Source organism: Mastacembelus armatus, chromosome 21 (assembly GCF_900324485.2).
Source record: "Mastacembelus armatus chromosome 21, fMasArm1.2, whole genome shotgun sequence".
NCBI classification, from domain to species: Eukaryota; Metazoa; Chordata; class Actinopteri; order Synbranchiformes; family Mastacembelidae; genus Mastacembelus; species Mastacembelus armatus.
The window spans coordinates 28,652,991-28,671,911 of NC_046653.1; the positions used below are offsets into that span (position 1 = coordinate 28,652,991).

Here is an 18,921-nt window from a genome sequence, read left to right on the forward strand (position 1 = left end):
TAGTCATGCCAGTGCTGATCCAATACGGGATGCTCAGCACAAGCAGCTGAACGTTTGATTTGCATTAGGAACTATGTGATCAAAGAATCAGTCAGTAAAATTAGGACTTGAGGACTGATGTCATCCTCCCACTATCTGTTGCTTCAGGTACCGAAGTTGATTGAGGGTCGTGACTACATCATTAGGATCATGGCTCAGAACATCTATGGCATCAGCGACCCTCTCCTGTCTAAAGAGACCAAGGCTAGAGACATCTTCAGTAAGTCCTGGCAAACACTGACTATAGTCTGTACCTAGGTGTATGCCTGCTGTCTGATGAGTGTGACCATGTTACGCTGTGTCCATTGCAGAGGCGCCTGATGCTCCTAAACAGCCCATTGTGAAGGAGGTTTACCACGACTCTGCCCTGATCAGCTGGGAGCCACCTGCTGATGGAGGGAAACCAATCACAGGCTACATTGTGGAGAGGAAGGAGACCATGGCAAACAGGTGCAAAAATACACACAGCTCTTGAAATGTCTATGGTTTGCAGGGTGAAAGTATGCCTGCAGTTTTAGTTTATCTCCTTCTACAGCAAATGTACAATATGTAAAAAAAAAATAAGCGAGTTTCAGAGAAATTTAAATTCTGAAGGTTTGCCTTATTTTGAGAAAAAGGCCTCTGCTTAAAAATGTTGCCTCTGAAACTACAAAGTTAGGACATTCAAATTTAATTACATAAATCATTCGGCAATTGTCCAGAATTGTGGAAAAATAATCCCAAAGTGATTTCCTGAGATGCCTGACCCAAAGATATTCAGTAATACAAAATAGAAAATCAGGACACCTTAATGACAATTTTTTTTATTAATTACCTAAACAAATGATCAATATTGTTGATTTATGACTTAACTGACTAATTCTTTGGTTGGTCTGCATAGAACAGTATAAGTAAGTATCATATGAAAACAAGGTTGTTTCTTTAAATACTGAGCTTTATTTTTTTTGTCCACATGCAGTCAATACATTGACATAATGTGGCTAAAATGTTCAATACAGGATGTTTGTCGGTGGTCAATAGATTAGCTGTAACCTTCGTGCCTCCAGGTGGGTTCGCTGCAACACAGAGAGAATCCATCCGAAGGTGGAGTACTGGGTTACCGAGCTGCTGAAAGGCTGTGAGTACGAGTTCAGAGTCAGTGCTGAGAATGAAGTGGGAGCTGGAGACCCAAGCCCACCATCCAAACCCGTCTTTGCTAAAGATCCCATTGGTAGGTTCAGCTCATGAACAACTTATTTTATTACTATTACTGGATTGACCACTAACAGGAATTCCTCTCTGTGCCTTGCCACAGTGAAACCCAGTCCACCAGTGAATCTGCAGGCTGTTGACTTCACGAAGGATTCAGTGACCTTGTCATGGGAGCCACCTACTGATACTGGCAGAGGAAAGATCTTTGGATATCTGCTGGAGTTCCAGAAGGCTGGAGAGGCAGAGTGGCACAAGGTGAGGCTGGTATCCAATTGCCATGAAATCTACTACTGTGGAATCTACTACTACTGTGAAGTACTGTGAAATTTGCTCCCCAAGGCATTTGATTTTAAGAACCTCATGACATTTGCACTGCATCTGATTAAACTTAAAGTTTAGTGTTGCTGAACTCTTGTCCTTATGGTGTTCTCAGGTGAACCACACTCCTGACTCCTGCCAGGAGACCAAATTTAAGGTGATAAACCTGGATGAAGGTGCTTTATACCGCTTCAGAGTGATGGCTGTCAATGCTGCCGGAGAGTCTGACCCAGCTAACGTGATGGAACCTATCAGAGTGCAAGACAGATTTGGTGAGTCATCCTGCCAGGTGTACAGCATTATGACCTCCAGATAAGTAAAGTTACCATCTTGTCACCAAGATGATTACCAATTGTCAAGAAAGAAGTGCTGTGTATGAAACAGGGTATTAATGATGAGAAATTTCCCTATTTCCCATGTATTTCCCGCTTATGTCTCTTATGCACTTTTAAAACATTGTCACCCCCTCAGAACCCCCAGAACTGATTCTGGATGCTGGAATGACCCGAGAAGTGAAAGCCATGGCTGGCACTCACATCACACTAATGGCTGCCATCAAAGGTGTCCCGTTTCCCACGGTCACCTGGAAGAAGAATGACACTGAGGTGCCCACCAGGGCCGATATTGAGACCAACCAGGCAGGCACCAAGCTGGAGATGAGGTTCTGTAACCGTGGCGACTGTGGAGACTACACCCTAACTGTGGAGAACCCAGTAGGATCAAAGACTGTCACCTGCACTGTGCTGGTCCTCGGTAAAAACTGCATAAATAGTTTACACACTAAATACATGAATGGCACTTTTGTATATGTTTGGTGAGGATGATCAGTCGTCTCGCTGACTAACAATTCAGGGGCTGCATCCTTCAAAGGACGCGGTCTACAAAGGCTGAGCCAAAGGGCTGAGCCGAGATGACACTGAGGGCTCAGGCTTCTCTATGGAGGGCTTTCTAATTGCATCACCAACTGTTCCTGCCCCTACCACTGAGTTGCAAAGCTCCGCTTCTCTTGCCTAGCAACTTTCACAGCTGTCCTAAATCAATAGAAATGTTTTTTTTTCTTGATTTATATAATTTTGGTAGAAAATGAGATGCTTCGCCTTGAGCGTCGGCGAGCGATGTATCTCATTGTGTGAAGTTACTTTTGACCAACAATGTAAACTTTAGCTAATGTTAGTATGTTAGTTTACTACAGTAATTGCACTTTTAACTTGGGTAATTGTATTTTCACGGTCACTGTCTCGCCACTTGTATGCGATATGTTCGGTTTTTGTCAACTTTCGCAAAGAATCTTGGGATATGTTTGGCTGTGAAGGATACATCAGATGCAGCCTTCATTTCCCGAGGAAAGAAGACCGCATTTGAAGGAGCCTTCAAAATGGGACAGCCTTGTCATGACACTGTGACACAATCAGCCTACAAATGCAACCTTAAAAGGATGCAGCCCCTGACTCGGGACAGACCTAGTGATGAAATACTGCTACTTCTGAAAATTCAAGCTCAACAATTATGTGCCATTCCTTGTGTTTTCTTCAGATAAACCTGGTCCCATTCAGCAACTCCGGGTGTCTGATGTCAGGAGTGACTCTGCGTACCTCTCCTGGAAGGACCCAGAGGACAGCGGTGGTACTCGCATCACTAACTTTGTTGTGGAGAAAAAAGACACAGCATCCACTCAGTGGGTCCCTGTCAGTTCCACATCCAAAAAGCGCAGCATGACGCTGAAACATCTGATGGAGGGGAGATCCTATACGTTCAGAGTTGCTGCTGAGAACCGGTGCGGCCGCAGCGAGTTTGTCGAGACGCCAAAGGCCATCAAAGCAATGAACCCACTGTGTGAGTAGCAATGAACCCACTGTGTGAGTAACAGCACAGCCAACAAATAATCAGAGGAATATTGTGTCCTGGGTTATATGCACAATAGGTCTTAGAACACAGAAAGTGCTACTACCAGGAAAATGCTGCTTGCTTTTGATTGTTTTTCGAGTACCACAACAGAACCAAATGGATATTTAAGTAGATATGATTGATTATGGGCAGCACGGTGGATAAGTGGTTAGCACTGTTGTCTCACAGCAAGAAGGTTCCTGGTTTGAAACCCATCAGGGGCCTTTCTGTGTGGAGTTTGCATGTTCTCCTTGTGCTTGCGTGGGTTTTCTCCAGGTACTCTGGTTTCCTCCCACAGTCCAAAAACATGTATGTCAGGTTGATTGGTGACTCTAAATGGCCCATAGGAGTGAGTGTGAGTGTGTGAGGTTGTTTGTCTCTAGGTGTGGCCCTGTGATGGACTGGTGACCTGTCCAGGGTGTACCCTTGCCTTTCACCCAAAGAGAGCTGGGATATGCTCCAGCAGATCCCTGTAACTCTAAAAAGGAATAAATGGTTGTAGATGATGGCTGGATGAATGAATGATTGATTGTGACACTGTGTCGTGCTTTCAGATTTTGTGTTAGTATTGTTTGTGTACTATCACTCTCAAACATACTTTTTAAGAAAACAAACCAAGTGAGAACTGAGTCTATGTTGTGAATGCTCAGACTTGCTAGTTCAAACCTAAATATCTTTTCTTCCATCCCTCAAGTCCCTCCTGGTCCTCCCAAAGACCTGCACCATGTTGATGTGGACAAGACTGAGGTGTGGCTGGTCTGGAACTGGCCAGACCGCAATGGAGGAAGTGAGATCACAGGTTTCCTGGTAGAGTATCAGGAAGAGGGGGGTAAGGAGTGGGATGAATGGAAAACTGTCAGCATCCCCGAGAGTCATGTGACTGGCCTGGAGGAAGGAAAGACCTACCGCTTCAGAGTGAGAGCTGAAAATGCCATTGGCCTCAGCAGACCTGACACCACAGTGCCCATTCTCTGCCAGGAAAAACTAGGTGAGATTCAGGATGAAATCTCAAGATCTCTTTTATCAGAGGAATTTCACACAATATCATAATCCTTTATTTAAGAATGGAGAAAGTTTTTGTTTTCAAATGATGTAGCTGTTATTATAGTCAGCAATCTAATGGGCTTTGAAATGGTACTGAGCATCAGCAGATCCACTTAATGTTAATTGTAAAAAGAAATGTGGGGCACTGCTATGTGGTAAACTGCTGGCTGGTTAACTGTTTTTTTCAGTTGCATGAGTAACCTCCCTTGTCTGCATGTCCACAGTGCCTCCAATCATTGAGGTGGATGTTAAGCTCACCGAGGGCATCATAGTGAAGGCCGGCACTACCATCAGGTTACCAGCTATCATGAGGGGGATCCCTGTACCCACTGCCAAGTGGTCTATCGAAGGAGAGGAGATCACTAGCAAGGGAAATGTCAAGATTGACACTGACAGTTTCTCTACTGTACTCAGCATTAATGAGTGCACTAGGAACCACACTGGCACCTACCTGCTTACTGTGTCCAATCCTGCTGGAACCAAAACAGCGGCCTTGAATGTCACTGTCCTGGATGTTCCTGCTGCCCCCATTGGGCCTGTAAATATCCTGGAGGTTACTCCTGACTCCATGGTGATTGAATGGCGTCCTCCCAAGGATGATGGTGGCAGCCCTGTTACCAACTACATTGTGGAGAAGAGAGAATCCAACAAGGAGACCTGGGGAGGTGTAAGCTCTGGTAGCCTTGCCACCCAGCTCCGGATTACACGCCTGCAGAAGGGAGCAGAATATGTAGTTCGCATTCGTGCTGAAAACAAGATGGGTATTGGTGCTCCTCTAGAGAGCAAGCCTACCATTGCTCAGCACTCCTTCATGCCACCCAGCCCGCCTGGTAAACCACAAATCTCAGATATCTCAGACGATGCTGTTACAGTCGGCTGGACCATGCCCCTGTCTGATGGTGGAAGTCAGATTACAGGCTACATTATTGAGCGAAGACACAGGGGAGGAAAGTGGATCCGTGTCAATAAGATACCCTGCAGAGACCTGAGGTACAGAGTCCTGGGTCTGTTTGAAGGCAATGAGTACGAGTTCAGAGTGTTTGCTGAGAATATCGCTGGCTATAGTGGCCCCTCTCCCATCTCTGACCCTTGCAAACCCTGCAGGCCTATCACTGTCCCCAGCTCCCCTGTCAACCCCAAAGTTAAAGATTACAGCAAGGCCACAGCTGACCTTGTCTGGACCAAACCAACTAAAGATGGAGGCAGCCCCATCCTAGGCTACACTGTGGAAATGAAGAAGGCTGATACAGAAGATTGGAAAAAGGTGAACATGGATGACTTCATCAAACAGTGCGCCTACAGGGTGAAGGGGCTAGATGAGGGTGTGACCTACAGATTCAGAGTCCGTGCCTCAAACATAATTGGAGATGGAGAGCCAAGAGAAATCCCAGAGTCCATCACTGCCCGGGACATCCTCATCCCCCCAGAGATTGAGATGGATGCCACCTGTCGTGAGCGTGTCACTGTGCGTGTTGGACACAACATCAACATCATTGGCTACATCAAAGCCCGTCCTGACCCTGAGGTGCTTTGGTTAAAGGAGGAGACAGTTCTGGAGAACAACAAACGTGTCTCCATCATTCAGAACGTCCCTGTGGTCCACCTGAGGATCAAGGAGGCCACAAGAGAAGACCATGGCAAATATGTCCTGAAAGCTTCAAATGAGGGTGGTGAAGCTTCCTGCACAATCACAGTTAATGTCTTAGACAGACCAAGCCAGTGCCAGAACCTGCATGTGAACTATGTCACCAAGGACTCATGCATGATCAACTGGGAGGCCCCTAAAGACAACGGTGGGTCTGAGATCACCAACTACATTGTAGAGTGTCGTGAGCCCAGTATTCCCATGTGGTCTATGATCACGTCCAACTGTACCAATCGCAAGATCAAGGCCAAGCTGATGGAGGGCCATGAGTATCTGTTCCGTGTCTGTGCTGAGAATAAGATAGGACCTGGGCCTTCTGTGGAGACCAAGACCCCTGTGTTGGCCATTGACCGCATTGAGAAACCTGGTGAGCCTGAGAACTTCAGAGCCACTGACATTGGTAAGAACCATGTCTATCTAAGATGGAGGAAGCCTGACTATGATGGTGGCAGCCCTAACCTTTCCTACAACCTGGAATGCAAAGCCAAAGATGCTGAGGAGTGGCAGAAGCTCAACACTGGAACTCTCACAAACACCTTCTTCCTGGCTGACAAGTGTGTGGAGAACCAGATATACACATTCAGGTAAGTCACTATATCCTTTCTTTTAAAACACTGCTGCTTTTGCAGGTTGTTTCGACACTCAGATGTATTCCAGTCTAATATAACTTTAAAATAATCCTTATCATTTGCTGTACAGGGTGCAAACAGTTAATGAAGGAGGTGAGAGTGCCTGGGTGAGACTTCCTGATATTCTGGTGAAGGATGAGATTCAGAAACCTGTCATTGATCTGAAGCTGGCTGGAACTCTGACAGTGAAGGCTGGAGAGTCAGTAAGGATGGAGGCTTCCCTAAGGGGAAAGCCCCAGCCTGAGGTTAAATGGACAAAAGACAAGGCTGTTGGAGACAACCCTAGAATCAGTTGTGAGACTGGTCCTGACTATTCCAAATTTCTTATGACCAAGTCGAAACGCAGTGACACTGGAAAGTACATCATCACTGCCACCAATTCAGTTGGCACCTTCACAGCATATGCCAACGTTAATGTCCTAGACGTCCCTGGGCCAGTGAGAAACCTCAGAGTTACTGGCATCGGAGCTGATAGATGCAGAGTGGTGTGGGATGCTCCAGAGGACGATGGAGGCTGTGAGGTAGACAGCTACATCCTGGAGAAATGTGAGACCAGGAGGATGGTATGGTCCACATACTCAGACTCTGTTGTCACACCATACTGCAATGTCACTCGTCTGGTGGAGGGCAATGAATACATATTCAGAGTGAGAGCTGAGAACAAGATGGGAACTGGCCCTGCCACAGAGAGCAAGCCTGTCACTGTTCAGACTCAGTTCAACAGACCTGGGCCTCCTGATGCCCCAGAAGTCACCAAGGTAAGTAGAAGACCTGCCATTTTTTTGTTTTTCTATCAGTGTAGAAATGAGTTACAAAAACTAGTTTGATGTGCACATGGTTAATGTTATCATGATGCAGGTGAGTAAAGATGAGATGACAGTGGTCTGGGCTCCTCCGGAGAATGATGGAGGAAAGTCAATCACTGGCTACATCCTGGAGAGGAAGGAGAAGAGGGCAGTGCGCTGGGTGCCTTGCACCAAGAGCCCCATCTCTGAGAGACGCCTGAAAGTCACCAATTTAATTCCCAACCACGAGTACCAGTTTAGGGTGAAGGCTGAGAATGAGGTTGGCCTGGGAGAGCCCAGCAAACCCTGCAGGCCCGTTGAAGCCAAAGATCCCATTGGTGAGTTTACAGTTTTTGTCACAGCTCACAGCTTTACATTTTCAAAAATGTACTCAGATTTGTGATGCTACTTACAATTATCCTGTAATTTTATTGACTGTTGATTGCTATCTGCACTTGCAGAGCCCCCTGGTCCCCCTGCAGGCCTGAAGGTGGCTGACAGCACCAAGACCTCTATCACCCTCTCCTGGTCTAAACCCGTATATGATGGTGGTGCTCCCATCATTGGCTACAGCCTGGACATGAGGCTTAAAAGTGAGGCAGACCCTGAGAAACCCACAGAAGGCTGGAAGAGAATTGATACTCGTGGCCCATTGGTGCTCACAGAATTCACCATCCAGCAGCTTGATGAGAAACAGGAGTACGAGTTCAAGGTGTCTGCTCAAAACCAGGTGGGCTGGGGACGCCACGCCTATTTGAAGGAGGCTGTTTCCCCCAAGGATATTGTGGGTAAGAATGAACTATTAACAGAGCTGACTAACACTGACTGTGCCTTAATAAATCTGTTGTATTTTGGCATGATAAATGTTAACACTAATGATTTCAACATTAATGTGTTTTCATGGCAACAGAGGCTCCAGAGATAGAACTGGATGCCAGTCTAAGGAAAGGCCTTGCAGTCAGGGCTGGCTGTCCAATCAGGCTTTTTGCTGTGATCAGAGGAAGACCTGCTCCCAAGGTTACTTGGAGACGCGTGGGTGTGGACAATGTAGTCCGTCGGGGTCATGTGGACCAGGTTGACACTATGTCCTTCCTGGTCATCCCTGAGAGCACCAGAGAGGATTCAGGAAGATACTCGCTAACTCTGTCCAACTCAGCTGGAGAGAAGGCTGTGTTTGTCCGTGTCAAAGTCCTAGGTGAGAAACAGTAAAAAAAATACATTATTATAGCACATACCTTTTATTTCACTTACAAAAACATTCATGGATGAAGCAACAGTACAATCAAACTGATTCTGGAATTGATTCTGCAGACACTCCTGGTCCTGTTGGTGGCCTGGAGGCAACCAATGTCACCAAGACCACGGCTCAGCTGTCCTGGTTACCACCTGAGAATGATGGTGGCAGCCCAATCCTCAATTACATTGTGGAGAAACGAGAAGTAGATAGGAAGACATGGACCAAGTGCACAGAGGACCTGAAGAAAACCAGCTTCAAGGTGACCAACATGACACCTGGCATTGAGTACTACTTCAGAGTCACAGCCTGCAATAAATATGGCATTGGAGTTCCTCAGGACTCACCCAAGTCCTATCTGGCCGTTGATCCGATCAGTGAGTGTCACCGTGGATGTGTGAATAAGTTCTTGCATGTGAATTGGTTTATTTTTTTGTTTGTTTTTCATAACATTTGCTGTGTGTTGCATCCAGGTGAACCGGATCCTCCAAAGAAGATGGACGTGTTAGAGATCACCAAGAACAGCGCCACACTTGGCTGGCTGAAGCCCCTCAGAGACGGAGGAGCCAAGATTAATGGTTATGTGGTAGACTATCAGGAGGAGGGCATGCCTGTGGACAAATGGACACCTTATTCTGTGGTTAAAGATCTGACCATTGTGGTGGTTGGTCTGAAGGAAGGAAAGAAGTACAAGTTTAGAGTGGCAGCCAGGAACTCAGTGGGAGTTAGTCTGGCTCGAGAGGCAGAGGGGGTGTTTGAAGTCAAAGAGCAGCTGCGTGAGTAGTTGTGTCTAAAACTTTCCCACACATTTGATACTGATAGGCTGAAATAGTTTAGTTAAAAGCCAGAAAATAAAATGTGAAGTCAAAATCATCTAATTAAACTTTGGGGGTTTCCTTTCTCAATAGTGGCTCCCAAGATCATCCTGCCAGATATTGTAACCTTCAGAGCTGGATCCAAGATGGTGATTGAGGCTATTGTGGCAGGTAAACCCAATCCTGTGTGCAAGTGGAAGCAGGGCAATGAGGATGTGTTGACTTCTGACCGACTGTCCATTGTAAAGACGCTCACAACCTGCTCACTTATCATCAAGAATGTGACGAGAAAGGACAGTGGCTACTATAGTCTTTCTGCTGAGAACAGCACTGGCAAGGTCAACCAGATCCTAAGAGTCACCATTATGGGTCAGTCGGAGAACAGACACTGCTGAAGCTGCTAGATCTAAACTAAAAACATATAAATACAATTAAACAAAAACAAATAATTATTAATCAGTACCATTATTAATGATTCTTTGTGTATGTGTAGACATCCCTGGACCCCCTGAAGGTCCTCTAGAGATCACTGAACTTGACATCGATGCCTGCACGCTGCTCTGGAACTCCCCACAGGAGGACGGTGGAAGTAACATCACTAACTACATTGTGGAGAGGTGTGATGTCAGCCAGGGCGACTGGGTCACTGTATCTGCATCCTGCACTAAAACTAGCTTCAGAATGACCAAACTGACACCTGGCAAAGAGTATGGCTTTAGAGTGCGTGCAGAGAACAGGTTCGGCATCTCTGAGCCCATCTACTCTGACAAGATGATTGCCAGATATCCATTTGGTGAGTCTGAGCCCAAACTTTATATTTTTGGTGTTATTAGTGATAACCAATATTACACCTTTGACACTAAGTACTAACTGTTCTGTTTTCCCCAAAGATCCTCCCAGTGAGCCTAGAAACTTGCAGGTAAACAAGGTCAACAAAGATTTTGTCATCTTGTCATGGGAGCGTCCCAGCAGCGACGGCGGCAGCCCCATCAATGGATATTGTATTGAAAAGAAGGAGCGGAACAGCCTTCTATGGGTGAAGGCCAGTGAGTCTGTGGTCAAAGCCACTCACTGCACCTGCACTGGCTTGATCGAGGGCCTGGAGTACACATTTAGGGTGTCGGCAGTCAACCAGGCTGGACAAGGCAAACCTTGCAAACAGACGGACTTCATTACTGCCAGGACTGCTGTTGGTATGACAGTGTCCCTCAGTTGATCATGTTTTGTTAAAGGAAGTTAAAAATTAATTATTAACTTTGGCAAGATCAAGAGAATATGTTTTTATTTTAGAAAAAATATAATTCCGAACTTTCTCATTTTCCCTGTTAGTTTGTTAAAAGTTACACAAAAAATTTCACAATTTTTTATTCTAAATTCTTTTCAAGACAAAAACATATGAGCAGAATTTGTTGTTGAAACAACTAAGGCACAATCTTTACACAACTAGACAAAGTCTTTAGTTGGTTGCTTGAAACCATATTACTGCAAGGGAAATCTAGTTCTGAGGCAAGAGGTACAAACCAGGTTCACACCATTTTTTATTCAAGTTCAACCCTTAACCCACTTCCTAGTTCAAACATAACTAAGTCTACAACCCTTTTGTTCGTTCCATCCAGACCCTCCAGGCAAACCCGAGCCCATGGATGTAACCAAGAATTCTGTCTCACTGGTGTGGAGCCGTCCCAAACATGATGGTGGCAGCAAGCTGATTGGCTATTACATGGAGTACACAAAGCTTCCAGAGGAGAAGTGGACAAGATGCAATGCCAACTGCATGGACATTCAGCTGGAGAACTATGTGGTGACTGGCCTGGAGGAGGCTGCACAGTACCAGTTTAGAGTCATTGCCAAGACTGCCATCAACATCAGCCTGCCATCGGAGCTGTCTGATCCAATCGCTGTCATTGCAGAAAATGGTACGTATCATTTTGAGGCAAACTGTGATGGATAAATTAATTTACTGGCAAATAATAATTTTTTTGTCTACTCGTTGTGTAGTTGCCCCTCGAGTGGAGCTAGGTGTTGACATGAAGAACCTGATTGTGGTGAAGGCTGGAGAGAACATCTTCCTGGACGCTGAGGTGTATGGCAAACCTCTGCCCAAGGTGAGCTGGAAAAAAGATGGTGTGCCTCTGATTCTTGCTGAGGGAATGAAGATGACCCAGAGGAAACACCTCCATCTGCTGGAGCTGTACTCTGTAACTAGAAAGGAGTCTGGAGACTACACTATCACCGCTGAGAACGTCAACGGCACTAAGTATGCCACCATCAAGGTCAAGGTACTTGGTAAGTTAGAGTTAATATTGTTTTATTGTCATATTTTGTTCTGGCAAATATCTTTGCTTGTTGTTGCTCACACAAATAAACAAAGATAACCTTAAAATGTTTTCCCCTGCAGACAAACCAGGCCCTCCAGCTTCCGTGAAAATTACCAAGGTTTTTGCAGACCGCATTAAGCTGCGATGGGAACCCCCACTCTCAGATGGCGGCTCTGATATTACCAATTATATCATTGAGAAGCGTGAGACCAGCAGAGCCAACTGGGCACTCGTCACCTCCAACATCCATGGACACATCACGGACTGCTCAGTGGAGAAACTCATTGAAGGACATGAGTACCAGTTCAGAGTCAGTGCTGAGAACCAGTATGGTGTGGGAGACCCCACTGTGACAGATGCTGTCGTGGTCAAGAACCCATATGGTAGGTTCTGACCACTTTATTTGGAGTACCCTAAGCTGCAGTTTATTTAGCAGCCACTTGATGCGACCTCTTTAGAAAATTTTCAGTGGACCTTCTAACAGCAAAAGAACCAAATATAGTAAAAATAGAAAAAATTCTTACTTTAATGGTATTACTGACAAAACATTAACATGTTTTTGTAAATACACATTCAGTTGCATAATTTCAGCTGGTCTGACTCAAAACATTGAGTCAAACATTATTAAAATGGCTTAAATATGTAAAAATATATTTAATTAACATCACCGTCAGTCTTTTCTTTTGTCATCCACCATTTTTGCGTGGGCCTTTAAATTTCATGGCCTGGTCAATGCATCTGATTTTAATAATGACGTGTCTGAGTTTGTTCCCTCCTGACTGACTACATTCATCTGTTTGATTTATTTATCTTTGGCCTGATGAGATAAATTGAAACATTGATGGGAGATAATCTAGATCTTATCTTTTCCTTTAGATGTTCCTGGTCCTTGTGAACCACCAGTCATCACCAACATTACGAAGGACTCCATGACAGTCAGCTGGAAGGCCCCAGCCAATGATGGCAGGGCTCCCATCCTGGGCTACATGGTGGAAAAACGTGATGCCACTGAACTCACATGGGCTAAGGTCAACCGCCGGCCAGTGATCGACAGAACCATCAAGGCTGCTCAGCTGACTGAGGGCTCTGAGTATGAGTTCAGAGTCATTGCTATGAACAAGGCCGGTCTGGGCAAACCCAGCGACGCATCCAGTGCTGCACTGGCCATCGACCCTGTCTGTGAGTATCTGCTATAAAATGCACTTTCAAAAAACAAAATAAATTGTATTTTTGACATTATCTCTTGATATTAAAGTATCCATCAAATGTAAAAGCAATAAATGTGTTAATAATTCTCCAGACCCTCCTGGCCCACCTGCCTTCCCTAAGGTAGTCGACTCCACCAAGCGCTCCATCAGCCTTAGCTGGACCAAGCCGGCATACGATGGTGGCTGTGAGATCATTGGGTACTTAGTGGAGTGTAAACAGGCTACTGCAGAGGACTGGACCAAGTGTAATGTCCCGAAAAAACTCCAAGCCACCAAATTCTTGGTGACAAGCTTGATGGACAACACTGAGTACCAGTTCAGGGTCACTGCTGTTAACAAGATTGGCTACAGTGAGCCCAGTGAGGTCCCTGGAAACCACATGCCCAAGGAAATCCTAAGTACATTTCCCTGCTTTTTATTGTATCACATCAATTTTATAAGCTTTAAGTTGTTCTGATCAACCATTTTACGGTTCACATCACTGAATAATAACCAATGTAGTACCCAATGAAATATTTGATGCATACATAATTGGTTTTGCTGGGAATCCCCATGGCATCATTAAGTAATCTAATTAATGTAAGACAATGTGTAACAATGTAAATGTATGACTAGTGAGCAAGTTTTTTTTCTTTCCTACAGTCCCTCCTGAAGGTGAGCTGGATGCCGATCTGAGAAAGGCATTAGTTCTTCGAGCCGGCGTCACCATGAGGCTGTATGTTCCACTGAGAGGACGTCCAGCACCAAAGGTGACATGGATCAAGGTGGATGCCAACCTGAAGGAGAGACAGGGCCTGCTGATTAACACATCAGACTGGGACACCTTCCTAATGATTGAGGACATCAACAGATATGATGCTGGCAAATACATCCTGACGCTAGAGAACAGCAGTGGCTCAAAGAGCTACACCATTGTGGTTAAGGTTCTTGGTAAGTGGGTTTGATGTATTTCAAGGTGAATAGAAATCCAGACATGTAGAGCAAAACCTGGCTGAATTTGGTTGAACAGTTTATGAGTATTATAGAGGTGTGTAAATGTTTTTAAGACAATGCAGTCCATTTTTAACAGTGCTCTTTTCACACCAGCTGTAGTGAACACAATTGTGAAAGGCCATATAAGGTTATGCAAAAAAATTGTATAAAAGTATGAGTTACATTAGCAGGAATGTGAGAAATAATCTCTACCACAAAGCTAGAAAAAAATCTGCTGAACTTTAGGAATCTTAAAATTTTCCACAACTCCGCTGCTTCTCCTACCCTTCAGATTCTCCTGGACCGCCTGTGAACCTGATTGTGAAGGAAACCTCCAGAAGCCATGCCTGGATTACCTGGGACGCCCCCCTGATTGATGGAGGTAGCCCTGTCAAGAGCTACATAGTAGAGAAACACCTGGCTGAGAGAAAGGCTTGGACCTGTGTGTCAGCAGAGTGTCCTAAGACCTCCTTCCGGATCACCAACTTGGAGGGTGGACAGGCCTACTGCTTTAGAGTGCTGGCTGAAAATGCCTATGGCATTGGAGAAGGTTGTGAGACTGCCGGCAGTGTCCGAGCATCAGGTAGCTACAATTCATTCTTGCTGTTTTCATAAACACAATAACTTTCTCATACAACAGAGACCCGTTAAGTGTTAGTAAAGTAGTGTAAAGTAGTAGAGCCAGCATATACCAAAACTTTGTTCAGATCATTTACACCTCAACCAGATTATTGCAGTTACTTATGCATTTAACACTGTGCTACATGTCATTGGAAAACTTGAATTACCAATTCAACATAAAGTCAAAATGAAACACCTGTAATAGGTCATTTGAAGTCTTTATATATTTTACATTTTAATTCCTAACATCAGTCTAAATGGTGTTTTAAAGTCTTCTTCACACCAGCAGGAAAAAAAACACAGTATGATGGAGAAATGCTGAAATACTTATTTGTGTATATTTGTGGACTACTAGTCGAGCTCATCTAATATGAAATGGAAGAACTTGAGTCCTACAACCCCATCTACATTACACATAAGGGATGTGCTCATTCTTAACCTGCCTCTCCTCTTTCAGAACAACCTGGTCCTGTGACAGACTTCAAAGCCCAGAAAACCACCAAAGAATCAGTCACCCTGGGCTGGAAGAAGCCAATCAGCGATGGTGGAAGCCACATTACTGCATACGTCCTAGAGCAGAGTGAAGGCGAGGACAAATGGAAGCAGATAATGAAGGGCAAGAACACATCACACACTGTTGGCAACCTGAGTGAGGGCAAGGAGTACCTGTTCAGAGTCAAAGCACTCAACGAGTCTGGAGAGGGGCTGCCCACTGAGCTCGCTGTTGTCGCCAAGGACCAGTTTGGTATGAAATTAGCTTGACTCAGCTGTCATGCCAGATGTTGTGTACATCTATTTTCTGATAAAATATTTTCTTTGCATTTCAGTGCTGCCTGACTGCAACTTGAGCTGTCTGCATGATGGTTGCTACGTTGTGAAGGAGGGTAGTACCACACGTATCAACATCCCTGTCATTGGAGTTCCCAACCCCACTGCCATCTGGAAGAAAGGTGATGTGGTACTTGGTGACACTGGCCGGATGTGTGTTGAGGCCTCTCAGGGCGTCACCACCCTGCTGATCAGAGATTGCCAAAGAGGAGATGCTGACACCTACACCATCATTGTCAGGAATAGTGCTGGCTCCAAGGAGTGCAAGTTCCAGCTGAAGGTGGTTGGCAAGCCTGGACTCTGTACTGGACCAATTAGGTTTGATGAAATCACAGCCGATGGCATCACCCTGGAGTGGGGACCACCCAAAGATGATGGCGGCGCAGAGGTGTCTAACTACATTGTGGAGAGAAGGACAACGACAGACAACAAGTGGGCCACCGTGGCTTCAGCCATCCAGAAGACTACGCTGAGGGTGATCAGGCTCCATGAGGGAACAGAGTACATCTTCAGAGTGTTCGCTGAGAACAAGTATGGAATTGGAGAGTATCTGAGGTCTGACCCAGTCATTGCCCAGCATCCATTCAGTGAGTATCACATTCATAATCCTAATTAGTTAATTACATTCTAGTAAAATAGAATCTCAGTCCCTTTTCACTGAAGTAAAACCTTCAGCCTTAAATAACCAGCTGCTGATAAAATGTAATTGTTATATTTTACCATAGTGATCTTCCCTGTTTTGTTGTGTTCGAGGGTACTAAATCATTTCATGAAATATTTTTGATTAAACATTTTGTCACCTGCTTAAGTCCTGAATATGAAACCAGGTCATTTTTTATTGCAGATTGGAATTCATATTATAAACCGCAGCCATGTGAAGATGGTCCTGCATAGAAGATGTCTGAATGTCTGAACCTTTATTCAGTATAATCACTTAACGGCCATTTTAAAATAGTGACCAAACTGGCAGTAGATGTTTTTTTTTCCTATAAACATATTGCAGTGCACAAGTTAGAAGAACATTTGAGAAATTCACTTTTATGTTATGGGACAAGATTTATTTTCAGTGTATACTAACATGTTATGGAATGTCATTCATTATGACAAAGCATTTGTGGCAGTGTGAAGGCTCTTAGGACTCACTGTAGTTTGTTGAATGTATTTTCATTTATCTTTTTTCCAAATCCCTTCATCCTTCTGCCATTCTTTGCTCCTTCTAGATGTGCCCCAGGCACCTGATCCTCCACAAATCGTGAGCATCCGTCATGAGGCAGCCATTTTGACTTGGGCTGATCCAAAGGATACTGGTGGCTCCCCAATTACTGGTAACAGGCTGTGATAAATATCAGTGTCTATTTAAGCATGAGCAAATGGCAAACAGCAATTATCCTGACCACCTGTTTTCTGTAGGATATCATGTAGAGTTTAAGGAGAAGAACAGTCTGATGTGGAAACGGGCGAGTAAAACTCCTCTGAGAGTGAAGGAGTGCAGAGTCACTGGCCTGATAGAGGGACTAGAGTACGAGTTCAGGGTACTGGCCATGAACATGGCTGGCTTAGGAAAGGCAAGCAAGGCCACTGAGGCTGTGGTCGCGCTGGATCCTATTGGTGAGTCTACTGCTTTTTTCCCTAATCTAAAGACACAAATTCTTCTTTTGTAACTTCCAGGTCTGATTACAATACTAAAAGGGAAATTGGAAATGCTGCTTTTAAAAGTATATCCTGTGTTGTATGTTTTACTTTGTTTTCTGTTAGATCCTCCTGGAAAGCCTGAAGTTATTAATGTGACCAGGAGCATGGTCACGCTGATTTGGTCCGCTCCCAAATATGATGGCGGTTACAAGCTGACTGGCTATGTGGTAGAGAAGCTGGAGGCTGGAGGCAAGACCTGGATGAAGGCTAATCATGTTAACATTCAGGGCTGCGCTTTCACTGTCACTGACCTGATAGAGGGATCTCAGTATCAGTTCAGAATCAGGGCCAAGAATTCTGCTGGTGCTATCAGTGTTCCTTCAGAGGCCACTGAGCTTCTGACCTGCAAGGACGAGTATGGTAAGCTCAAAGTAAACTGATTTGGGCAGTTTGGCAGACTGTACATCCTTGAATTAACTATGTTGACATGAAGTTGAATTTATCACGTTCATAGACAATTATCATACAACTTTGTCTCATGCTCTTGGCAGAGCCCCCAACCATCACTATTGACCCAGACATGAAGGATGGTATATCAGTCAGGGCAGGAGACACCATTGTTATCTCAGCTTCCAAGATTGTGGGTAAACCTCTCCCTACTGCTGTCTGGTCCAAGGGAGGCCGTGAGCTCAAGAATTCTGAAGTCATCACCATAACAAGTGCCCCCACCTCCTCCACTCTGGCTATTAAGTATGCTAGCCGAAAGAATACAGGAGAGTACACCATCACTGCCAGCAATCTCTTTGGCATTAAGGAAGAACATGTAAAGGTGAAGGTCCTGGATGTGCCTGGTCCTCCAGGCCCCGTTGAAGTCAGTAATATTTCAGCTGAGAAGTGTACTTTGACCTGGCTTCCGCCAGAGGAGGATGGAGGTTGCTCTATCAAGTCCTACACCATCGAGAAGAGAGAAACCAGCCGCCTGCAGTGGACGAAGCTAGCTGAAAATATCATGGACTGCAGACATGTAGCCGGCAAATTGATCAAAGGCAATGAATATATTTTCAGGGTCTTTGCTGTAAACCAGTATGGCACTGGCGATTCAAGCCAGTCTGGTCCAGTCAAAATGGCTGACGGCTTTGGTAAGTTGAATCATACATAGTTTATATATGATTATAATTTGTATTATTTGAAAACAAATTAAATTCTAAGAATATGAATGCAAACTTTCAGATAATTGTGGCATTATAAAAATCATTGTAACTGTCAACTGTAAACAATTTATTTACTTAAAAAAAAACAAAAAACTGAAGCTGTGATTTTCAAACTACGGCTGATGAAAATTTTCTTGCATATTTTGTTTTTCCAGGCCCACCAGGTCCACCATCAATCCCAGAGATTGATAACGTCACCAGAAATGCTGTCACTATTTCATGGAAGAGACCAGTACAGGATGGAGGAAGTGACATCAGAGGATACTGTGTAGAGAGAAAAGAGAGAAAAGGCATGCGATGGGTCAGAGCCTCTAAGAGGACGATCCCTGACCTGCGCTTTAAGGTGCAAGGCCTGAGTGAGGGAGTAGAGTATGAGTTTAGAGTCACTGCTGAAAACAAGGCTGGATTCGGGGAACCAAGTGAGCCATCACGCCCTGTGCTCACCAAGGACATTGCATGTAAGTAAAACTGGACTTCACCCTTGATTGTAAATTATGTTTTAAAAATAGTAAAGTTAGAATATGTATCAGCTTTTTTGTAAAAAGGC

At 44.7% G+C, this 18,921-nt stretch overlaps 1 protein-coding gene across 9 annotated transcripts in view; it reads left to right on the plus strand.

The window, feature by feature from the left end:
- LOC113123841 (titin-like) overlaps positions 1 to 18,921 on the plus strand; it is a 218,002-nt gene that overhangs the window by 146,667 nt on the left and 52,414 nt on the right. For all 9 annotated transcript variants that reach the window (XM_026296157.2, XM_026296164.2, XM_026296162.2 and 6 more), the window contains 32 exons: positions 148 to 259; positions 351 to 489; positions 1,086 to 1,249; positions 1,334 to 1,485; positions 1,664 to 1,820; positions 2,020 to 2,301; positions 3,082 to 3,381; positions 4,127 to 4,420; positions 4,701 to 6,705; positions 6,821 to 7,508; positions 7,609 to 7,873; positions 7,997 to 8,323; positions 8,446 to 8,730; positions 8,847 to 9,146; positions 9,243 to 9,545; positions 9,678 to 9,953; positions 10,078 to 10,377; positions 10,475 to 10,777; positions 11,201 to 11,500; positions 11,583 to 11,870; positions 11,983 to 12,285; positions 12,779 to 13,081; positions 13,203 to 13,508; positions 13,753 to 14,040; positions 14,375 to 14,665; positions 15,161 to 15,448; positions 15,531 to 16,118; positions 16,752 to 16,856; positions 16,942 to 17,139; positions 17,287 to 17,583; positions 17,715 to 18,302; positions 18,530 to 18,832. In XM_026296157.2, the coding sequence (XP_026151942.1) occupies positions 148 to 259; positions 351 to 489; positions 1,086 to 1,249; positions 1,334 to 1,485; positions 1,664 to 1,820; positions 2,020 to 2,301; positions 3,082 to 3,381; positions 4,127 to 4,420; positions 4,701 to 6,705; positions 6,821 to 7,508; positions 7,609 to 7,873; positions 7,997 to 8,323; positions 8,446 to 8,730; positions 8,847 to 9,146; positions 9,243 to 9,545; positions 9,678 to 9,953; positions 10,078 to 10,377; positions 10,475 to 10,777; positions 11,201 to 11,500; positions 11,583 to 11,870; positions 11,983 to 12,285; positions 12,779 to 13,081; positions 13,203 to 13,508; positions 13,753 to 14,040; positions 14,375 to 14,665; positions 15,161 to 15,448; positions 15,531 to 16,118; positions 16,752 to 16,856; positions 16,942 to 17,139; positions 17,287 to 17,583; positions 17,715 to 18,302; positions 18,530 to 18,832 (11,098 nt within the window). The remainder of the gene's footprint in view (positions 1 to 147; positions 260 to 350; positions 490 to 1,085; positions 1,250 to 1,333; positions 1,486 to 1,663; positions 1,821 to 2,019; positions 2,302 to 3,081; positions 3,382 to 4,126; positions 4,421 to 4,700; positions 6,706 to 6,820; positions 7,509 to 7,608; positions 7,874 to 7,996; positions 8,324 to 8,445; positions 8,731 to 8,846; positions 9,147 to 9,242; positions 9,546 to 9,677; positions 9,954 to 10,077; positions 10,378 to 10,474; positions 10,778 to 11,200; positions 11,501 to 11,582; positions 11,871 to 11,982; positions 12,286 to 12,778; positions 13,082 to 13,202; positions 13,509 to 13,752; positions 14,041 to 14,374; positions 14,666 to 15,160; positions 15,449 to 15,530; positions 16,119 to 16,751; positions 16,857 to 16,941; positions 17,140 to 17,286; positions 17,584 to 17,714; positions 18,303 to 18,529; positions 18,833 to 18,921) is intronic.